General features: G+C 42.1%; 2 protein-coding genes across 5 annotated transcripts in view; both read right to left on the bottom strand.

The window, feature by feature from the left end:
- fanca (FA complementation group A) overlaps positions 1 to 6,447 on the bottom strand; it is a 29,488-nt gene extending 23,041 nt beyond the window's left edge. For 2 of the 4 annotated variants that reach the window (XM_082539583.1, XM_082539584.1), the window contains exons 1-9: positions 6,213 to 6,447; positions 5,874 to 5,986; positions 5,506 to 5,602; positions 4,431 to 4,585; positions 3,846 to 3,941; positions 1,026 to 1,099; positions 753 to 862; positions 361 to 471; positions 98 to 161 (exon numbers count right to left, since the gene is read on the bottom strand). In XM_082539583.1, the coding sequence (XP_082395709.1) occupies positions 98 to 161; positions 361 to 471; positions 753 to 862; positions 1,026 to 1,099; positions 3,846 to 3,941; positions 4,431 to 4,585; positions 5,506 to 5,602; positions 5,874 to 5,986; positions 6,213 to 6,273 (881 nt within the window). In that variant the 5' untranslated portion in view covers positions 6,274 to 6,447. The remainder of the gene's footprint in view (positions 1 to 97; positions 162 to 360; positions 472 to 752; positions 863 to 1,025; positions 1,100 to 3,845; positions 3,942 to 4,430; positions 4,586 to 5,505; positions 5,603 to 5,873; positions 5,987 to 6,212) is intronic. The other 2 variants (XM_082539585.1, XM_082539586.1) reach the window with 2 other exon arrangements.
- Positions 6,448 to 14,863: 8,416 nt separating this feature from the next.
- slc10a3 (solute carrier family 10 member 3) lies at positions 14,864 to 17,367 on the bottom strand. The gene has a single exon (XM_082539088.1). It carries the CDS (start codon positions 16,885 to 16,887, stop codon positions 15,472 to 15,474), a length of 1,416 nt encoding a protein of 471 aa, XP_082395214.1. The 5' UTR covers positions 16,888 to 17,367; the 3' UTR covers positions 14,864 to 15,471.
- Positions 17,368 to 19,564: the final 2,197 nt, after the last annotated feature.

Raw genomic sequence — 19,564 nt, 5'->3', positions numbered from 1 at the left:
ATATAAACGCAGGTCTCCTTTCTCAGACAGAGACCTCAACAGTGCTGTCTGATTGCAGGAAAGGTAAATAAGAAATAAATTTTTAAAAACCCAGAACCAAAGCTCAGCTCCTGCTTCAGCAGACTCCAGCATCAGACTCTCGTCCACAATATCGAGAACCCCTGAAAGACGACAGAAAGCAATAAAAAGTGTGGCTAAAAATAAAGAAAAGAAAGTACTACCTTTACACCAAGACAACAATTAACAATCGAAGAAGTCAAAAAAGATGTTTTCCGCATGCAGAAGTGTGAATCAAAGTGCTTTAGTTAATATTTTATCGACACAGGACAGGCTAAGTGGGACAAGGACACGCAGACTCACAGAAGAGCAGGTCGTCTAGAATCGAGCAGCAGAGCAGGGAGAGCCTTCTGTCTGCAGCCGCCGGATCGCGCCTCAGCTCAAAGCCTGCTCCCACTAAGACGCCAACCACACCTGAAACAGGAGATGTCCCTAGTGCTCTCATTTCATGCATATAGCTCTGGCTGTGAGCAAAGAAGCCCCACCCACCTGCTGTTCAAACCTTTTGTTTATGAGGGGCTGCCAATCAGAACATTTTATTTCAGACAGTGGATGAACTGAGGGGCTGCACGAATGCCATGTAAGGAAAAGCTAATAACTGACAGGACCAAAGACCAAATCTCTAAAACCTGAAGCAGCATTAAGAACTGAACGATTTCTTGAGTGAAAGCTACAAACATATGAGCGTCTCCTACTTGACAACACTTTCTGCTGAAGCTGTTTGGTCTCCTCTTCTTCCTGTGGAGGCCTCCATCCACACAGGAGCCTCAACTGGGACACCAGCCATGATCTCACCTCTTCATCACTAAACAAAGGTAAAAAACAAAACAATGACTGTGTGTGAGGAGTGGGGGTATTTAATCTGTCAGAACAGCCCAGATCATAAATAATCAGACAGTTACACCCTGTTTTGATCTTCATCTCTGTGAGACTGCGCAGAAAGAAAATCATTAACTGATATTTCTTACCTCTCTAAAATGTACTTCAGATTGAGGATGTTGTAAGAGTGAAGATAGTAGACCATCTCCAGTTTGGGTAGCCTCTGAAAAACCCCAACAAATTCTTTATTTTAGCAACGTTCACCAAGTGAAAGACTTTTTTTTACAAAAAACAAGAGCACAGTTTCAATCTTTATTAAATATAATTCAGTCCTGAGTGTAGAAATATTAATGGAAACCAGGAAGGTTATCATGAACTACATCATCTCGCTTTTGCAGCTGTGTGCAACACCTAGAAGGTTACAGACAGAGCTTCTCCACAGAGGCCTCTCCACCAAGTTTCATGTAACTCTCCAACTTGTTTTTTAACTTTCTGATACAGAGATACAGCTAAATAAACTACTGTGGCTTGGACCCAGAAAGCAGAAAGGGATGGATCCAAATATTGATTCTTTTTTTGAGTCCAACAGAAAGTTGGTTAATATTCCACCAGCAACGCTGGGCAAAGTCTAGAAAAGCAAAATAAATTAAACATATGAGGACGGTTGTTCTGTGTCAAAGTCAAAGTTTCGTTTCTCTTTTCTCACTATCTCACTGCTTCATTCAAACTACACTCACCCGACTCTTTTTCAGGTTCACCTTGGTCGTATCGGGTTAGACCCCCTTTGTCTCTCAGAACTTCTTTAATTCTTTGTGCCACAAATTCAACAATGTGCTGGAAACATTTCTCAGACATTTTAATTTTATTCTCCCATTCCAACACATCCCAAAGGTGCTCTAATGGAGATCCGGTGACTCTGGAAGCGATTTGAGTACAGTGAAGTCATTGACATGTTTAAAAAACCAGTTTGAGATCATTTGAGCTTTGTGACATGGTGTGTTGTCCTGCTGGAAGCAGCCGTCAGAAGATGGGTACACCGTGGTTATAAAGGGATGGACAAGTTCAACTACAAGACACAGGTAAGCTGTGGTGTTTTTAAATGATGCCCAGTTGGTCCTAAGGGGTCCAAAGTGTGACTGACTGACTGACTGCATAGATGGCAGCAACTCTCCGCTCAAAAAGAAGTCATATGACTTTATCAAGCTGCAGAGTCCCTTGATCACACAACCTGTCCAGGGATTGTGAGTATGTGGTTTCAAAGAGCTACACCTATCTTCTCAATGGGTGATACAGCTGCTTATTTAGTCAAAGGAGCTTGCAAAGAAAAGCGTCTGGACTTCTTTAAGTTGCTTTGATGTAGTCTCTCTCTTCACTTGCATACCCACCACGGAGGCCGTGGAGACTGTCAGAAAACGACTACAAGAAGACAGCTCCTTGGAGGACAGGACCAACTTCACACCCGATCAGATCTGCACACTGTTAGACCTCTGCCTCACCACTACATATTTCAAGTACAACGAAGGCTTTTACAGACAAAAACATGGCTGTGCCATGGGCTCCCCCGTGTCACCTATTGTAGCCAACCTTTACATGGAGGAAGTGGAAAGGAAGGCTCTTGGCTCTTTCAAAGGAAGAGTACCCAGCCACTGGTACAGATATGTGGACGACACCTGGGTCAAAATCAAGACACAAGAAGTGGAATCCTTCACTGCGCACATTAACGCTGTGGATAAAAACATCAAGTTCACCAGGGAAGACACAAAGGACAACTGTTTGCCTTTCCTGGACTGCGCTGTGCACATTGAAGAGAACGGCAACCTCAACATCGAAGTTTACCGGAAGCCCACACACACGGACCAGTACCTCCTCTTTGACTCCCATCACCCTCTGGAACACAAACTTGGAGTAATCAGGACCCTACACCACCGGGCAGAACATGTTCCCTCTAAGCCTGAAGGAAAAAAGAAGGAACACACACATGTAAAGGAAGCACTCAAAACGTGCGGCTATCCTAAATGGGCGTTTTTAAAGTCAGCAAAGAGGCACAGAAAAGAAGACCAGACACCAGCGAGGGAGGATAAGAAGGACAGACGCAACAACATTGTCATCCCCTATGTAGCCGGTGTATCAGAGAAACTCAGGAGAGTTTTCTCCAAGCATGACATCCCAGTGTATTTCAGACCCAGCAACACGCTCAGACAAAAACTGGTTCACCCGAAAGACAAAACGCCAAAACACAAACTTAACAATGTGGTGTATGCTGTACAGTGCAGCAAGGAATGCCCAGACCTCTACATTGGAGAGACCAAACAGCCACTTCACAAGCGCATGGTACAACACAGAAGAGCCACCTCCACAGGACAAGACTCAGCAGTCCATCTGCATCTTAAGGTCAAAGGTCACTCTTTCGAGGATGCCAATGTTCACATTTTGGACAGAGAGGACAGATGGTTTGAAAGAGGAGTGAAAGAAGCCATCTATGTCCACTGTGAGCGACCATCTTTGAACAGAGGCGGTGGTTTACGACACCAACTCTCTGCCATCTATAATCCAGTTTTGAGATCCCTTCCCAGACGCCTTAATGCCCACTCACATCCTGGGCCATCTGACCTCAGGAATTCGCATGATAAGGTGGGCCCAGGTTTCACAATGAGCTCACCCGAAACTCTGGCTGATTGGGACCCACGCCCAGTTTCCCACCTTGGCTCAGGCGATTAGAGGATCATCAGGGGGTCCTTTTGTCCCTCTGTGGGGGGTCACTCCCACTAGGTTTATATCTGGGACTCTCCACCATTTGACCTTAGAACTGAAGAAGCTTCTCGGATGAGAGGTGAAACGTCTTCAAGCAACTTAAAGAAGTCCAGACGCTTTTCTTTGCAAGCTCCTTTGACTACGATGACCTGGATGACTGAGAACCTTCACAGACAGCTGCTTATTTACAGTATACAAGCTCCTGTGTGTACACACACCTGATCTCTCATGTACTCCTGCCAAAGCAGTTTGGGGCAGATGGCTCCTTGTGACAGCAATTCTCTGCTGGATTCCAACAGAACACACAGCTGGACCTGGAAGGAGGACCGGAACGGACTTAATTCGGGGAAAAAGGGATAGCTGGACTGGGCGTGATAAAGAGAAATTTAAAAATTTAAAACAAGAAGGAACAGACTGTTGCTTCTTTAGCCAGAAAGTTCCAGACATCATATACAACAATATTTGTCTTTTTTGTTGCTTGTTTTTGAGCAAACCGTGGAGATCACCATGTAGATATGAAAGTTTGGCAGCTATTAACAGATGAATCCACCACTGCAACAGATGCTTCCCCACCATAATCACATTAGATCAGGGGTGTCAAACTCCATTCCTTGAGGGCCAGCCTCGTGCTTGTTTTTGAGATATCCCTGCCCTACCTGCTGCTGATTACCTGGATCAGGTGTGCTTTGCCAATAAGAAGCTACAAGGGCAGGTTAGTTGGAAAACAAGCAGGACAGCGGCCCTCAAGGCCTGGAGTTCGACACCTGTGCATTAGATGGTCAGATGCTCTGGCAGTTACTCACTCTCTGAGAGGAAGTGAGCATCTCTCTCTTTGTCTCCTCTTCCTCCCTTTCGCTGGTTTCCTCTGTGATCTCCTTCAGTCTCTCCAACACCGTCTTCACCGACAGCACTGCCACTGGGACACCCAGCTGCACAGCTTGACGCCTCAGCTCACTCGCTATCCACACAGTGGAACACAAAACATTAACTTTATGCCACAATTACGTTGGTTTTAGGTGGCACTCAAATTCCACAAGTCACATTAAGGGATATGAAAGCACAAAACAAAAAAGAGACATCTGAAGAAGACAACAACATTTCTGATATTTTTTCACACAACTGAAGGACCACAGATTCCATTCATAATAATCACTTTCATGCAAAAGCATTTTGGCATTTTTGCCCTTCCGTGGAATAGAGGTATAGAATAGCCCTTTATAGTCATTGTACATGTACAAAGAAATTTTGGGTGCGTCACATCACTTCATGTGTTTGCGCAAATGTTTCAAGACAGATTCACTGGTAACTGCAGCAATGAGCTTATTTCAGCCATTGAATCCCATCATTGATGAGAGCTGTGCACTACAGTACAGTATAATCAAGAAAAATTCAGATGTTTTGCTTTCAGCAGACACAAACATAACTGATTAAAGTGACAATAGTTGTATTAGAGCAATAAAAACACTTTACCTAGTAAGGTGTCACGAGGGGTCACCCCAGCAGGAAAATGCATGTTTGATTTGTCAGTTTTTTATACTGAACTGACGCAACCCCAGAGGGGATTTATGCCTCCAGCTGGAATCAAACCACCATCCTTCAGCTTGCCAAGACAATATATTAAGCACTACAACCTGGGATCACCTGTAATACCTGGAGTCAGTGAATAAGACCTCTTCATTATGTTTATGCTGTTGGTGCTCACCGGAGAACTTTTAAATGAATTATCTGACTGGTATTATGGCTTATTGTCGTGTACAGGCCATCCAAAAAGGTTAGTGCTTCAGTTTTGGAGAGTGAAATTGTAGAAAGCAGCAGCTTTCCACACATTTAACAAAAGCGGCGTACAGCTCAGAGAGCATTTCAGAGTGCTCGTCTCACCCAGCAGTGACCCAGTGATGGTGGATAAGAGACCTTCGGACGCCACTTGATTCTTCTCTCCATCCTGATGAGAGGACAGGTTGCATGTCTCAGATTGCTACAAAAAGTGTGAAAAAACATATATGTGATATTTGCGAAATAGTGCAGAGTGATACTGCTTCTTTTTTTTTTTATCTCTAAAAGCATTTCATGCACTTCCTGCAATCATTCTGTGCTTGTGTTTCCAAGTTGAAGGTTATCGTTTCTCTTTTAAACTCCTGACAGTCGTGACATTGTGCGTTGTTACATGTTCAGTCTACAGAATGGCCTAAATAAAATCTTAATGAAATGACTCAGTGTAGGCGCTTAGCTTCTCTCCCCTCACTCACCCCGACCTCTCTGAACAGGCTGCAGATGTTCTGCTGCTGCTCCAACAGCTGGATCGCTGCCTCCTGCAGCCTCTGGGCATCTGTCAGCTTAGGCCTCTTCAGCTCACGACCAGCTAGGAAGACAACAATAAAAAAAATAATAATAATAATACTGCACGAAAGGCTTGTTTCAAAACGTTTCAGGCAAGTTTTGTTTTTTGTTTTGTGTATTTTATGTTCAATATAGGTATTTGTTGTGCCTGAAAATGAATAAATAAATGAAATGAATGAATGAAATGAATGAACGTTTTTATTATCTTCGTGTTCAGTGTTGACGGTGGGTGCAGCTGTCAAACTCACCGAGGAGGCTCGACAGAGTCCTTTTCTGAGACACCGACTCACACGTAGCACTCAGAGACATTTCACTCTCACTGTCCGCTCACAAAACGCCTTCACAGAACCTTCACTCAGTAATAGCGGGCAAAATAAATCGTCTTAAATCGCATTTTTTAGCTTTTACAGTAGGCAAAATCTCTGTTTTGGTTCAAGCTTTCCTCCATGTTTCACGCGCCTGCCGCTCTTCTCTCTCATTGGCCCGGACTGCAGCCAATCAGATCCCTCCAACTGTGGGCCAAACAGAAAATATGCCGGAGTGAGTTCATAAAGGTTTGCTTTATTTCTTTAGTCTTTTCGTTTATTTTAATGGTTTTGTTTCGTTATTTTATTTATCATTATTATTTTTTAAAGATATAAATAATATGAAAACCAAAAGGTTGAACTGTGTACATATTACTGTGTCTTTTTCTTTCAGTTGCTTCCTATAGGTGTCTCCACTGAGGAGCAGTGTCTCCTCAATTTCACCCTCCTGTATGTCCTCGTTCACAACATCCATGAACTGGTGCTGTGCAATACCACAAATTATTGTATAGATCTGATACGAAGTAAATACAGGGCCAGTATTACAAATACCATTATCAATACTTTTGACCTCTAGAGGCGGGGGTGCAAACCTGGAATGATAATGTTCTTGTCTCTAAAGCACTTTGGGTCTGCTTCTGTTGTTTAAATGTTCTATAGGCTGTGAATAAAAAAGAAATGACAGTCAGTACAAAAGAGTCACTCATTTCATAAAGAACGTTTGAGGTATATTTTTTCATTACAAAAAATATTAATTAATATTTACCACCCTCCCTCCTCTGCACATTCCCAAACCATCCAAACCTTGCCTCTCCATATGGCTCACCCTGAGTTGTCCCTCTGATATTTTCATCTGTTGGAAATTAAACAAAACCTAAATTTTAAACAAAAAGGGTTTTTAAAGGTCTTTTAAAGGTAGCAGGCAGGTCTCTTGAAACCTGCCTGCTACCATGTATCATGACCACAAACATTCAAATAGCCATGCAACCTTCTTTTCCATTTAAGTTTTCAATCAGAGACAGCACAGCAGTACTGCCATTTACTATTATCACTATTTGCCCAAAGCTTTCAACGGAGAACTCTAAGCAAGGAACTTTTCTTGCCATTTAGGAGAGCTGTTAGTGTTGGGATAAGAATACAATAAATAATTGACACAGAGCGCAGGTCATTGCTCTCGCTTCTTGGCCTCGTGATGTTTACCATGCAGGAGTGGCTCCAATTTATCATAGCGCTCTGTATTATTAACCCCGATTCTTTTGTCCCCATGAGAGAACAGAGAAAACTGACTCATAGTGTGTTAAAACATCTATATTTCTTTTTATTCAATCATCTTCTGGAAGAGAGAGACCCCTGCACGGCTCAAACGCCAGTTGCAAGAGCTCTAACATTTTTAGCTCAACATGTGTCTTATATGGTGTTATTTCTGTACTTCAGACGTCACACACAGTTTCAAACATTGCTTATATGGAAAGTTCCTCTTTTCTGTGTCTTATCTATTAATATGCCTGTGCACTAAAACTTCCTGTTTTTTAGTCTGGCTGAGCACTTAGTTTGTGAGTCAAAAGTGGCCTTGCTCTACAAGCCTTCATTATTAAAGTACATAAAACAATATAATAAGAAAATAAGGATACTAAGGATATTGATTTCATGACAGTATCTGTATTATTATTCTGTAATAGTCAGAATAATGTATTGTTATTCTGTACTCTTTATGAATGCTATTTTTAAATTTTATGGGTTCTTCTGCATAAATGTTAACAAGTTTTCATCAGGCTATTAACGCTTGGCATATACTAGAGCGGTTTAAAATAATCCTTCCACTGGTCCTTGGTTCAGTCCTTGAGCTTTTTTCTCTGTCTGAAATAGGCTGTTATAGCTTCTCTTTCCATAAGGCCACCTCCCGCCTTCTTGTCTATTACTGTTTGTTTTGTAAAGCGGCGCTACGTCTTCAATAAAAATTGTGTTTAAAAAACTGCCACAGACTTTACATTTTCAGGCATCATTTATTCTGGGTGATCTCAGGAGCCCCCCTGGAAGCACTGAGCGTTCTTGAGTATTTAGATGCTATCTAGCTTCTTCTGTGGGATATCTGCTATCTCTGACATGACAGAGCCACAAGTTTTTTAAAAAGCTGTCTAAATCCAGCCAATCTGAGGCTATACTATCACTTACACATAAACTGACCTCATTATTTGAAGCTTTACCCAGGTTTAATATGAACATACATTGCTGGAACTGTATATATGGTAGAAAATAAGGGAAATGCTTAATCTTATTATGATGCTATTTTCCAATAACTTCTGATTGTGCATTGTAAATCTCACTTCACCTGCACCTTCTAATGATATGGTTACAAACTCTGTATTTTTTTTCCAATGAGTTTAATCCACTCGTGCACAAAGCAGCAGAAGTGAAGTGAATACAACATGTCACAAAGCATTGACTTTTCCTCCATTTCCTCTTTGCCAGATTTCAGCTGCGAAGTTCAGTACTTGAAGAAATGTTCAAAGGCTGTACTTGAGTAAAAGTGCTCCACATTTAAAGTATACATATACACATTTTAATTGTATTTGTAGAATGAAAATAAAGGGCTATTTCATTCTATTCTATTCTGATCTGTCAGGTGTTACATTTTTCTTCTTCACAGAGAACTTTAAAACAGAAAATTCTCCAGAATAAAACAATTATTCTATTTCAGGATGATGAATTAAAGAGGTAAAAAAAAACAAAAAAAACTGAAAGTATTTCATTTATTGAAAGCATAAAAATGTGACTTAAGTAAAGAAAACTCTTTTTGCATGTTTATGCTTGATGAAGCTCTACAGTTATACTATTACCAGACTGGTATTTACAGTAATCAGGGCACACAGCGTAAAAGGAGAGGCGTTACTGTAATGTAAGTATCTTTGTTTTCATACAGCATTTTTGTCAGTGTACTGTGAGAGTTACATGTTCAATATTTCCCAAGGTACTGCAATACCGTTCAATATAAGCTTAGCAGTTATTTCTTTGTTGTACTGACCTTATGGTGTTGGAAAGCCTGTTTATTTCCCCGTCAGTGGTGCCACATTAATAAGAAAAATGCATTTGTGGGTTGAGAAGCAGAGTTGAGAAGCAGAGTTGAGAAGCAGAGTTGAGTATGCAGGTTGTGCCCATGAAAAACTCTGCCAAAACTTCTCTACCAGTCCCAAACACCTTATTCTGCTATTGATCTTTATTTGTTATTGTTTATTGATTTGGATGATTAAAGTCTGAACAAACAATACATACAGGTCATTTAACAAGTTCTTAATTTAACAGACAAGGACCACAGAGGCATGTGGAAGAACCATACACTGCTAGAACAGCCTGCTGGTCACCTGCTTGTTCACACACTGCCGTTGGGTGCATCCCATTTTTTCAACCAGCATTTTTCTCAAGTCAACCAATGCGGTTGTGTTGGTCACTCTACCACAAAGAGCATGTTCAAGCTGATCCCACAAGTGTTCAGTGGGATCCTAGTAGCCCTGTAAGGCTGGAGACTGGCTGCATGCAGTCCTTTCCGGATTGTCTGGGTGTAGAGCGGTCAGCCATATCGTTCTGCAAACCTCGATTGTAAATATGTCGAAGAAGCCTACAGGTCCTAAGTGCTGACAGGGCGAAGAAACTGTCTTCTTGTGGTGTTGCCTTCTTGAGAGGCCTGTCAGGGATCCCCCTTTATAAAGAACTTGGCATTTACTCTGGAGATGGTACCATGGCTCACTCCAAATAATGCTGCAACCTGCTTTTGGGCAACACCAGCTAGATGTAGGGACTGATCGGTCCCTGTCCAGATCAGTCAAAGGTGGCATGCTTCTCCAATGTGTATGTTTCCTGGTTTCTCTCATAGGCTGTATATAAAAAAATTGATTTACTGCCAAGGTCTAAAAATGGGAAGCCAGTGCTTAAGTTTTTGTAATGGCCAGCAGGGGGCAACTCTTGTTCCTTTAAAATGAGCTCTAATTATTTGGAAGTGTATCAGGGAATGACCCTTGATCTGTGACCTCAGTATTTACTTACCCAATGACTCTATGGTCTCAATCCTGTAATCGAGTGTCACTTTAAAACTGACAGGTTGACCTGTACCCCACAGCAGGCCATGTCATAACTTCATTATAACGTTTTAACTTTGTAAACACAGCTGAGAGGTCCAGTTCATTCTCAACACAGTTTTATTCTGGAACATTTTTCACACTATGGTCTAAAAACAGATACCATAAACCATAAACATGACATCAGTTACATTTTTGAATACACAGAACACAATTTAGTTCAAGGGGGGGGGGGGGGGGGGATTAAAATGGCAGAGACTCCACAGGGTTAATAGTTGAACAAATATGATTTTCACTCACATCAGGAGTGGCCTGCTGAGTGCCACACCTTACCAAATCGCGCTGTAACAATGACTGTACAGCAGCAGGCTCCATCTAGTCTTCGGTTTAGATCTACCTCACTTCCTTTCCCCTCAGCCACTCATGTGTTTTCTGGATTTCCCAGTTTTATTGCTGCAGAGCAGGCAGCAGGAAAACCATCCCATGGGAGCCGGTGAAAGGAACTCATGAAAACTTAATGCAGTGGTTCCTCATGAATTTTTAAGAGCCCTCTCTTCCCATTGTGGCGCTAATGTGCAGGATAGGAATATAAACAGTAGTGCTGATGTTCAGAGAGGAGTTTATCTGCAACAGCAGCAGCAAGGCAGCAAGACTGAGCGTCATCACCTGTCAGCCTCCTTAAGAACAGCCCCAACTGATACCTCAGGGCACAAACACACACGCAGCACTAGGCCTGTCAGTCACAGCTAAATCCTAACCTGAACCTAAAGCTTTCCTGACCCGAAGCTGACCTTAATATACCACACACCTAAAGCTCACCTTAGAATCAACCTATTCTGATTTTTATTATTTTCTGTCGATATTAGATACCCATGTTAAGCATGCTCAAAGTTTCAGCATATGTATCAATATCCCTGTGAGCTAAAACTTCCTACCTATGATCTGTATCAAGAATAGATATCCCTAAAATTGCCATTTCAGGCAAAGAGATCCAGCTCTGAGCACAGAAGCTCTATTTGCTGCTCCTACTTATCAGAGTGATCACTTACCTCATCAGCTGCCCTCATGACCTCGTGTGGGGTCCTACCGGGCTCAGTCTTTTGACCTGTTTTATGCACATTACAAGCGTCCTGATATTGTTATGTTAATTATTGCCAGCTGCATTTTTTTAGAAAAACACAAATCCAGATTCCCTTTAGATACCCAACACAAATGAGTTAGCTAGAAATCTGAGCATTATTTCCTATCACCATCTCAGTTTCAACCAGCATGTCAGATCTCGTGCAGTCCTGCTTTATACAGATTAGAAATACTACCAGTGTACGATCAATGCTTCAGAATAATACAACTGAACACGTATCCACACCCTCATTTGCTCCTCATTAGATTATTGCAATTCATTGTGTACGGGCCTGAATGACGCAGCCGTTTCCTGTCCACACTCAGCGCAGGAAATGCATCACTCCAGCCCATTTGCTACAGAATCCAGTTAAACATTATACTCATTATTTTCAGATCACTTCATGCTATAGTTCCACTTTATATTTCAAATTCCTAATCAAATGTCCTAACACCTTATGCTGCCCAGTCCCCTCAGCTCTGAGAATCAGTTACTCTTATCAATTTGAAACAAAGGTGACAACACACCACAAAAACACCACATCTGTCACAGATGATTGTGACATACATATTTGATGCTATCTCTCTCTGAATACTGTGGAGGTGTGGTCACCTGCTGCACCTGTGATCTCGTTAAATACCTGTCTAACATCATTCCAGCTCTCCTGCAGTGCAGAAACGTGTTTTTTCTTCTTCACTTTTGTCAGTTTATTTCACCTGTTTGTGGTAACTTCATGCTCTTGGAAAAACATTTGTTGCTTTAACCTGCACTTACTTACTGCCAGTACTTTTGTATATTTACCTGCCTGCATCAGAGTAAAAGTGTTACATATACAAACTTGGTAAACTGCTGAAATCACTCTATTTGTAAATAAATCTGTTGACCTGATCCACTTGGTTTTGTTATCATCTTAGTAACATGACGCTGTGTGTTCCCGTGTCAGGATTACCTGCATTTTAATGTACTTACATTGTATTTTTTGCTTTTTGGCTCACATGTTAAGCTAAGTGAGAAGTAAATTAACACTTTTTGGCATACTTGTACTTTACTGAAGTAATCCAGTACTATAACACCTTTACACTAAAACATTTCAGGAAACAATACTTTACTTTTTACTAGATTTATTTGCAGTTCTATTACGTATTTAGTATTTGCTTTTTGTCTCAAAATGCAGTTGTGCACGCAACTACAGTTAAGATAATCAGTCCTTTAGAGCTGACAAATTATATTAATTAATTATAAGGTATGAATTATTATTCAGTTCAGTAATAATTAAATTAAACTGTTCTTGAAATGAGATTTAATTTATTAATTTTAATAAAATGAAATTATCCTTGTGCTACTATACATGCAGCAATTTTTGCTAATTGTTCTACAGAAATAAAATTTACTATTATTAATCAGGTAGCCTATTTTTAAAAAACTAATTCTTCTCCTACGTATTATTATTAGTCGTAGTAGTGGTAAAAGTTTTATTGATGTTACTCAAAAGCAATACAAAAGTAAAAATATAAATCAATTAAATAATAAAAATAAATAAAAACACATTAAATATTTAATTATATTAATAATTATTATTTCCTTATATACTTTTAATTTAATATTTTTCAAAACAAATATTACTTTTAAAAAAGAATTTATGAATGTTTACAAATCAGTTAAAGGCAAACCCCCCTCTCCATTCTCTGAATGCGTAACAGTCAAAGAGGCTTATATTGTGACAAAGGTTCATTTTCATTGACCGCATTATTGCATTTACACTTATCTGGGTCACATTTGGCCTCTGCTGGCTAAACGACACATGTTTTAATATTAGAGGGAAGAAAAAAGCAGTCGTGACTCAGACATCCCATGTTTCTCTTCTTCTTCTTTTGGTGGTTGTTCTGTAAGAAACGTGGATCTCTTGGCCTCGTGCTCCTCTGCAAGTTGAAGCAGAGGTCTGGCAGTTTTACAGCTGCACCTCCCTCCTGAGAGCTCTCTGAAATCTGCAGCAGGCCAGGCCTTTGTTTTTCCACCACAAATCACTCCCAGAGTTTCCTAATGAAGGCACATAAAAGCCTGGTGCTGTAAACAGGAAATGCACATCTAAACTTGCATGTTTTGCAAAAGAGCTGCAGGAAGGGGAGTTTCTGTGGTGCTGTGCAAACTCTGAATTTCGAGCTTGCATTCAATGCTTCAGTCAGCCAGAGTGAGTTTTTTGAGGTTTCGGGAAGTCACACACAAAAAAATCCAAGCTCACCTGTAACACTACGACAGTTCAGAAAACTGGTTTTGTTTCCTTTTTTTACACTTTTATCATCAGCCCAAGTGAGGCGTGTTATGCTTCAAGCACTAAAAAAACACAACAATCATTTGGAAAACCTCCCAGCAGCACGTTTTTCAGAGACAGCCACCCGTAGGGTAAACACTAAAGCTTTTTATATGATGTTGCAATTGTGTCAAAATTATGTACAGGCGTGGCAAACGCGTGTCGTCTTTTCAGCTTCGGTTCGCTTCAGCTGTGACAAAGAAAGCCTGGCTATGTGGAACTTCACTGGACAAACAACACGGGGAAATTAGAGGAAGTGTAACATGATGGATTGACACACACAAATACTTTTTTAGGAAACCAAAATCACAGCACGACGGTATATTTGTCGAAGCCGTTTCATCAAAGGTGAAATACAGACAAATGTTTGGTCGCTTATGCAGTCGACATGGAGTGAATGTGAATTTTGGCACAGCTGGGACCTCATAAACTTAAAACTTGATGTTTTTAGATAATGTAACACGGTCACCGATTCCTCGATTTGATCAATCTCTTATTATAGTAGATGATTAAATTGTCTTAACACTAAAAGCAAGTCAAACTAAACCCTGTTGACCCCACTGTAGCAATCAAACTGAATATAAGTAAACACTGTTTGCAAAAGTAAAAATCTTACTGTCACAGTTGCACTTATATGAAGAATATCACTCATATGTGCTTGAAGGTGAGTTGCAGTGCCTGTGAAATCCTGGTGCACTAACACCAAGGTGCTACTGGAGCCATCTGGTGAACTGTTCAGTGGTTTCAAATATATTTGCTTCCTCTAAGCACATCGATGTACCACACTTTGTCCTAATTACATATGAATGGCTTAGCCCAAAGAAAGCCCCTCACTAACTGTGTGGTTGATTACACAATTTGAAAGAGGCAAAAACGAAAGTTTCAGTATTAAAACACTCAACAGTCAGTTTCACCATCTTCACGTCAAAGCGAAACCAAACATTTATAAAGGTCGTGACTGTGTGAAAGCAGCCTGGCTTCCGTTAACTTCAACAAACAGCCTGTTGGGCCTCAGAGGGCACTGACCTGTTTGGTAGGTTTTCTCTGGCACATGCTCACATGCATGCATACACACACACACACTCAACAAGCCAAGTTCTGCTTTAACAAGAATTTTTTTTTTATTGACTTTTTCTGAATTTCTCCTTGCAAATATTCAAGTACATGGATTTAAAGATCCCGGACACACAATCAGAGGCAAATACTTTCAAAATAATTTCACCATGTTCCTGTTTGAGTCACAAAAGTTTCCACTTTAACCCCACCCCACAAAACGTCCCCCTCCACAGGCTAAGACACATGGACCGCTTGTAAACATGATACAAATATCAGTCTTTGCTTTTTGATCACAAAAAAAAAAAAAAAAAAAAAGTAATCTGGTAGAAAAATATCTTTTCTTTTAATAGGGATTCGTCTTCTTAAGAATATTTACATTTACCTCACAGTATAATCTTATCTGAAAAAGTACGTACTGGAAAATAAACACAAAAAGGGGTAAAAGGCCTTTGGTTTTCATGAAAAAAAATACCAAAACGACAACAAAAGTCCCATAAAAAGTCCATTCACTGTCCTGTGTACAACAACAGTGATGTTGGGTTGGTGATTGTTGGGCGTCTTGAGGCTGAGACAGAGGGACACCAGCTTTCCACAGGATTCAAACGGTTCATTCTTCAAAAAACGTTAAGAGCAAAACTGCAGCTACAATCAGGCGTCGCTCCTGGGGACGGCCGAGCCGCACAGCCTCCGCTGGGTGACGTATCCCAGCACGATGAGCAGCATCTCCGAGGTGCTGCTGAGGGCCACGATGAAGGGCGCCTGCGACGCAAAGTCTGCCTCCAGTCGCCGGAAAGACAGCTGCATGACCGCGAGAGCCAGCAGGCTGTTCTGGACGCCCACCTCGATGCTGACCGTCTTCCTCTGTGGCGGAGAAAGGCCCGCCAGCTTGGCCAGGACAGCCCCGACCACCAGGCCCAGCAAAGGCACCGTAATCCCAACGACCACGATTTGGGGCTGGACGTTAGCCAGGATGGACGCTCCCATTTGGTAGGCCATGAAGATGCCGCCCACAATGAGCACGAAGCTGAAGGGTTGGATGAGCGCCAGCAGGACGCGAGTGAGGGCAGGCAGCCGCAGCTTCACCAGCATGCCCAGTGAGATGGGGATAGCGATGAACAGCAAGGTGCCCAAGATCTTCACAAAGGGCACGTGCAGGGCAGCATGGACACCCAGAAGCCAACCGTACAGGGCTGACGACAAAGGCATGGCTGCCGCCGCCACCACTGTGGAGACCAGCGTCATGGAGATGGCTAGGGTGACGTCGCCTCCGAGCAGCAGGCTGTACAGGTATCCTCCCCCTCCACCTGGGGCAGAACAGGTGATGACCAACCCCAGAGCGAGTGCCTTGGGCAGTGAGGCCAACTGGGACACACAGTAGGCATATAAAGGCATCACCAGGAACTGACCCAGTGCGCCTAGGAGCAACGGCATGGGGCTCTTCAGCAGGCCCCGCAGCACCTCCACCTCCACCTTGCACCCAAAGGCACACTTGTTGACAAAGATGAGGGGCAGCAAGGCAAAAAGAACGGGGTTCTCAGAGAAATGGGACAGACCACCCGACTGGATGAGCCGGGTGGCCGGGTCATCCTCACTGGGCTCCACTTTGATGCAGTAATCTGTCCTCTCCTCAATCAGAACCGGCACCGAGCCCTGGTCCAGGTCCAGCAGCTGGATCTGCAGCTGAGCCCTGCCCGGCAGCCCAGAGCGGATGTTGATGATGTAGCTCTGAGCTTGTCCTCCGTGGCCCCCGTCCGTCACGTTGATTATCGAGAGCACCTCTGGTTCCAAGGAGTGAACTCTCACAGTCTGCTTTAAGCTCTGGCGGCCGGTCCTGGCGGCCGCGGCGCTCCGGTATCGGCTGGAGATTACAATCACGCCGTTGGTGTATTCAGGGAACTCGAACTCCTGCAATGACCCGTCCCCGATTGTGATATACCTGCTGCTGCTGTCGGCCGTCGCGTTGGTCCTGTTGCTGCCATCGACAGTGAGGTTTCCGGTGGCCCACGCCCGGTCCGATCCGCCGGTAATAAGGAAAAGACAGCAGAATGTAAAGATCGTCCTCATGGTACTGGCGGATGAGGGGCGGAGGGACGCGGCAGCGACACGCTTCTCCCCCGCCAGTGGCCTCCCCAGACGGTTATACCGCCGCCCTTTCACACCCGGGCGACCAACTTCTCATTCTAGTCTCCGAGATAAGAGCACAGCGCGGGCTGCCGGCTTCACATCTCGTCTGGTTCCCATTTTGTCGCTGCCTTTATACCGGAACCTAAACATCACCCCGCCCAGCCTTGTCGAGGCACAGCTCTCCGGCGGCAGCCCCGGGAAGAAAACACTCGCACAGGTCTCCTTTTGGCTACTCGCTGCTAAGATGTCGGTCACGCTGAGGCACACCCGCACCGTTTTCTTCCGTCCTTTTTGTCTCTCCGGTTGGTGAAAACAGAAAACATCGTAGCTTCGCAGCCGTTTGTTTGCTGCTCGATGATGTTTTGGTGAAGCGAACGTGCACGAACAGGGTGTACTTCCGGGCAAGGGATGTCAAAATAAAAGCTAAAAAAGAAAACTTCACTTTCACCCTTAGTAAACATAAAGCAAAAAATTTGGAATTAAAATCCATCTGAATTATATCTAATAAACACACTACTGTTTAAGTTGGGGTGTATTAGGGATCTGTTCTGACCCCCTTTTTGTTTATAATGTTAACGACAGACTGACAGAGGAGGCCAGGCAGACATTTCTGCTGACTATGATGTTCGCAGATGACATTGTTCTTCATAGTGGGAGTAGGGAGCAGGTGGAAGAGAGCCAGGAGAAATGGAGGTAGATGAATGCAAGACAGAATACAGGTGTGTAGCAGTGAAGCTGCAAGGAGCAGAGGCAGTGAACATAGTTGAGTATCAACCATCCAAAGCAGTGCACAGTCCACACGAGACGTGAAGAAGAAAGTGTAGGCAGGTGGAGACAAGTATCAGGGGGGATTTGTGACAGAAGGATGGCAGCAAGAGTGAAAAGGAAGGTTTACGAGATGACGGTCAAACCTGCTATGATGTATGGTGGGACGAACAGATAAAAATGATAAGATTTCCATTAGGAGCGACCAGGATGGATAGGGTTAGAAATGAGTACAGTACATCAGTGGCACAGCTCAGGTTGAGCAGTTTGATTTTGGGTGAAAGACTTGCTGAGAAATTTTCCTACTGAAAAACAGAATTTTGTGTGCCTGTTAAATTGCTTTATGTTACATGTTTAAAATTCTTTGTCATCTGAAAATATTAGTTAATCAGCAACTTAAAAAATGAAAAATGAATAATTAACAATGATAACACAACAACATAAAACATACTCACCAAATTCTGCCAGTTCACAGGTGTGTTATAATATAAAGCACCTTGAGGTGACTGTTGTTGTGATTTTGCGCTATATAAATAAAACTGAATTGAAAACTGAATTGAATTGTTGTTTGTAATAGGTGTTGCTGTAGTAATCGGCCCATTTAACACATGCATTTATTTTGTAAAGAAAAATCCCAGCACTTCCTGTTAGTGTTTGGGTGAGTGTGTTTACCTTAGCGCAGTCCTTCATTAAGCCAATCAGAGCGGTCTTCGGCTTCAGCTCTCCCTGCTCAGACAAACAGGGGCGGTCACATGGGAAAGAGAACATCGTGATTTGTATCCACAGGAGGGGCAGCCAGGGATTACCCACTAAACACAAGCAAAGGAGGCATTCAGACCAAAACAGCTGACCTGCTGGTATCTGTATTCAGGCAACCGGATCCTCCAGTCAAATCAAATTAAGAAAACATCTTGAAATCCAGGTATTAATATTAACAACTTATGATGGAAGCAATCATACAAATATACTATATTATTTAATTCACACATTATTGATGCATTTATTGAACTCAATCATGCTTTTCAGCAATCAAGGTAGTAAATATAATGAATTTTAGTACAAGCTTCTTTTATTATCGTCATATCATATCAAATTTATTTGTATAGCACATTTAAAGACCTAAGTACACCAAAGTGCTTTCCAGTAAAACCATGATACAGATAAAATCTGAATATAAAATCTAAATTACAGATATAAAATAATTACATAATATAAATGCAGAGCCAGATAAAAACCACACTAATTAGCCTTAAATGCCAGATTAAACAAGAACGTTTTTAAACGTGATTTAAAAGATTGGATAGAATCTGATGCGCGAATGTCAAGAGGAAGATTATTCCATAATTTGGGTGCGGCAGTGGCAAAGGCACGGTCTCCTCTGGTCTTCAGCCGAGCAGTTGACCCGATGATCTTAGAGCTCTCTTAGGGCTACACAGACAGAGGAGATCCGCTAAGTAATCGGGGGCCATATTATTTAGGATTTTATAAGTCAACAATAAGAAATTTAAAATCGATTCGATTATTAAGAAGAAACTTCTCCCATTCTGCATTTTAAGTAATTGGCTTGTGGCAAAAAAGGACTACAAAGAGTTGAAAAACAGAGTGCAGCAAAGTGACAAAAAAAATAGATGCGACGTATCTACAAATGCATGAAAAAGAAACAAAGAGACACAAAGCAACTCATGAGGTGCAAAATGTCTACAAAGAAAAGACAAAACACTCCCAAAAATATCCATGACACATAAAACAGCTTCAAAGCAATACAAAATGAAAATGGATACAAAAAAGGACTACAAAGGGATGCAAAATGACTAAATAGGCACAAAATAACTAGATAAATTTGCTAAACAAT

This window comes from Aulonocara stuartgranti, assembly GCF_965226115.1.
Source record: "Aulonocara stuartgranti genome assembly, chromosome: 7".
NCBI lineage: Eukaryota > Metazoa > Chordata > Actinopteri > Cichliformes > Cichlidae > Aulonocara > Aulonocara stuartgranti.
The sequence above is the reverse complement of the archived record's forward strand: the minus strand, read 5'-3'. Positions and strand labels throughout refer to the sequence as shown.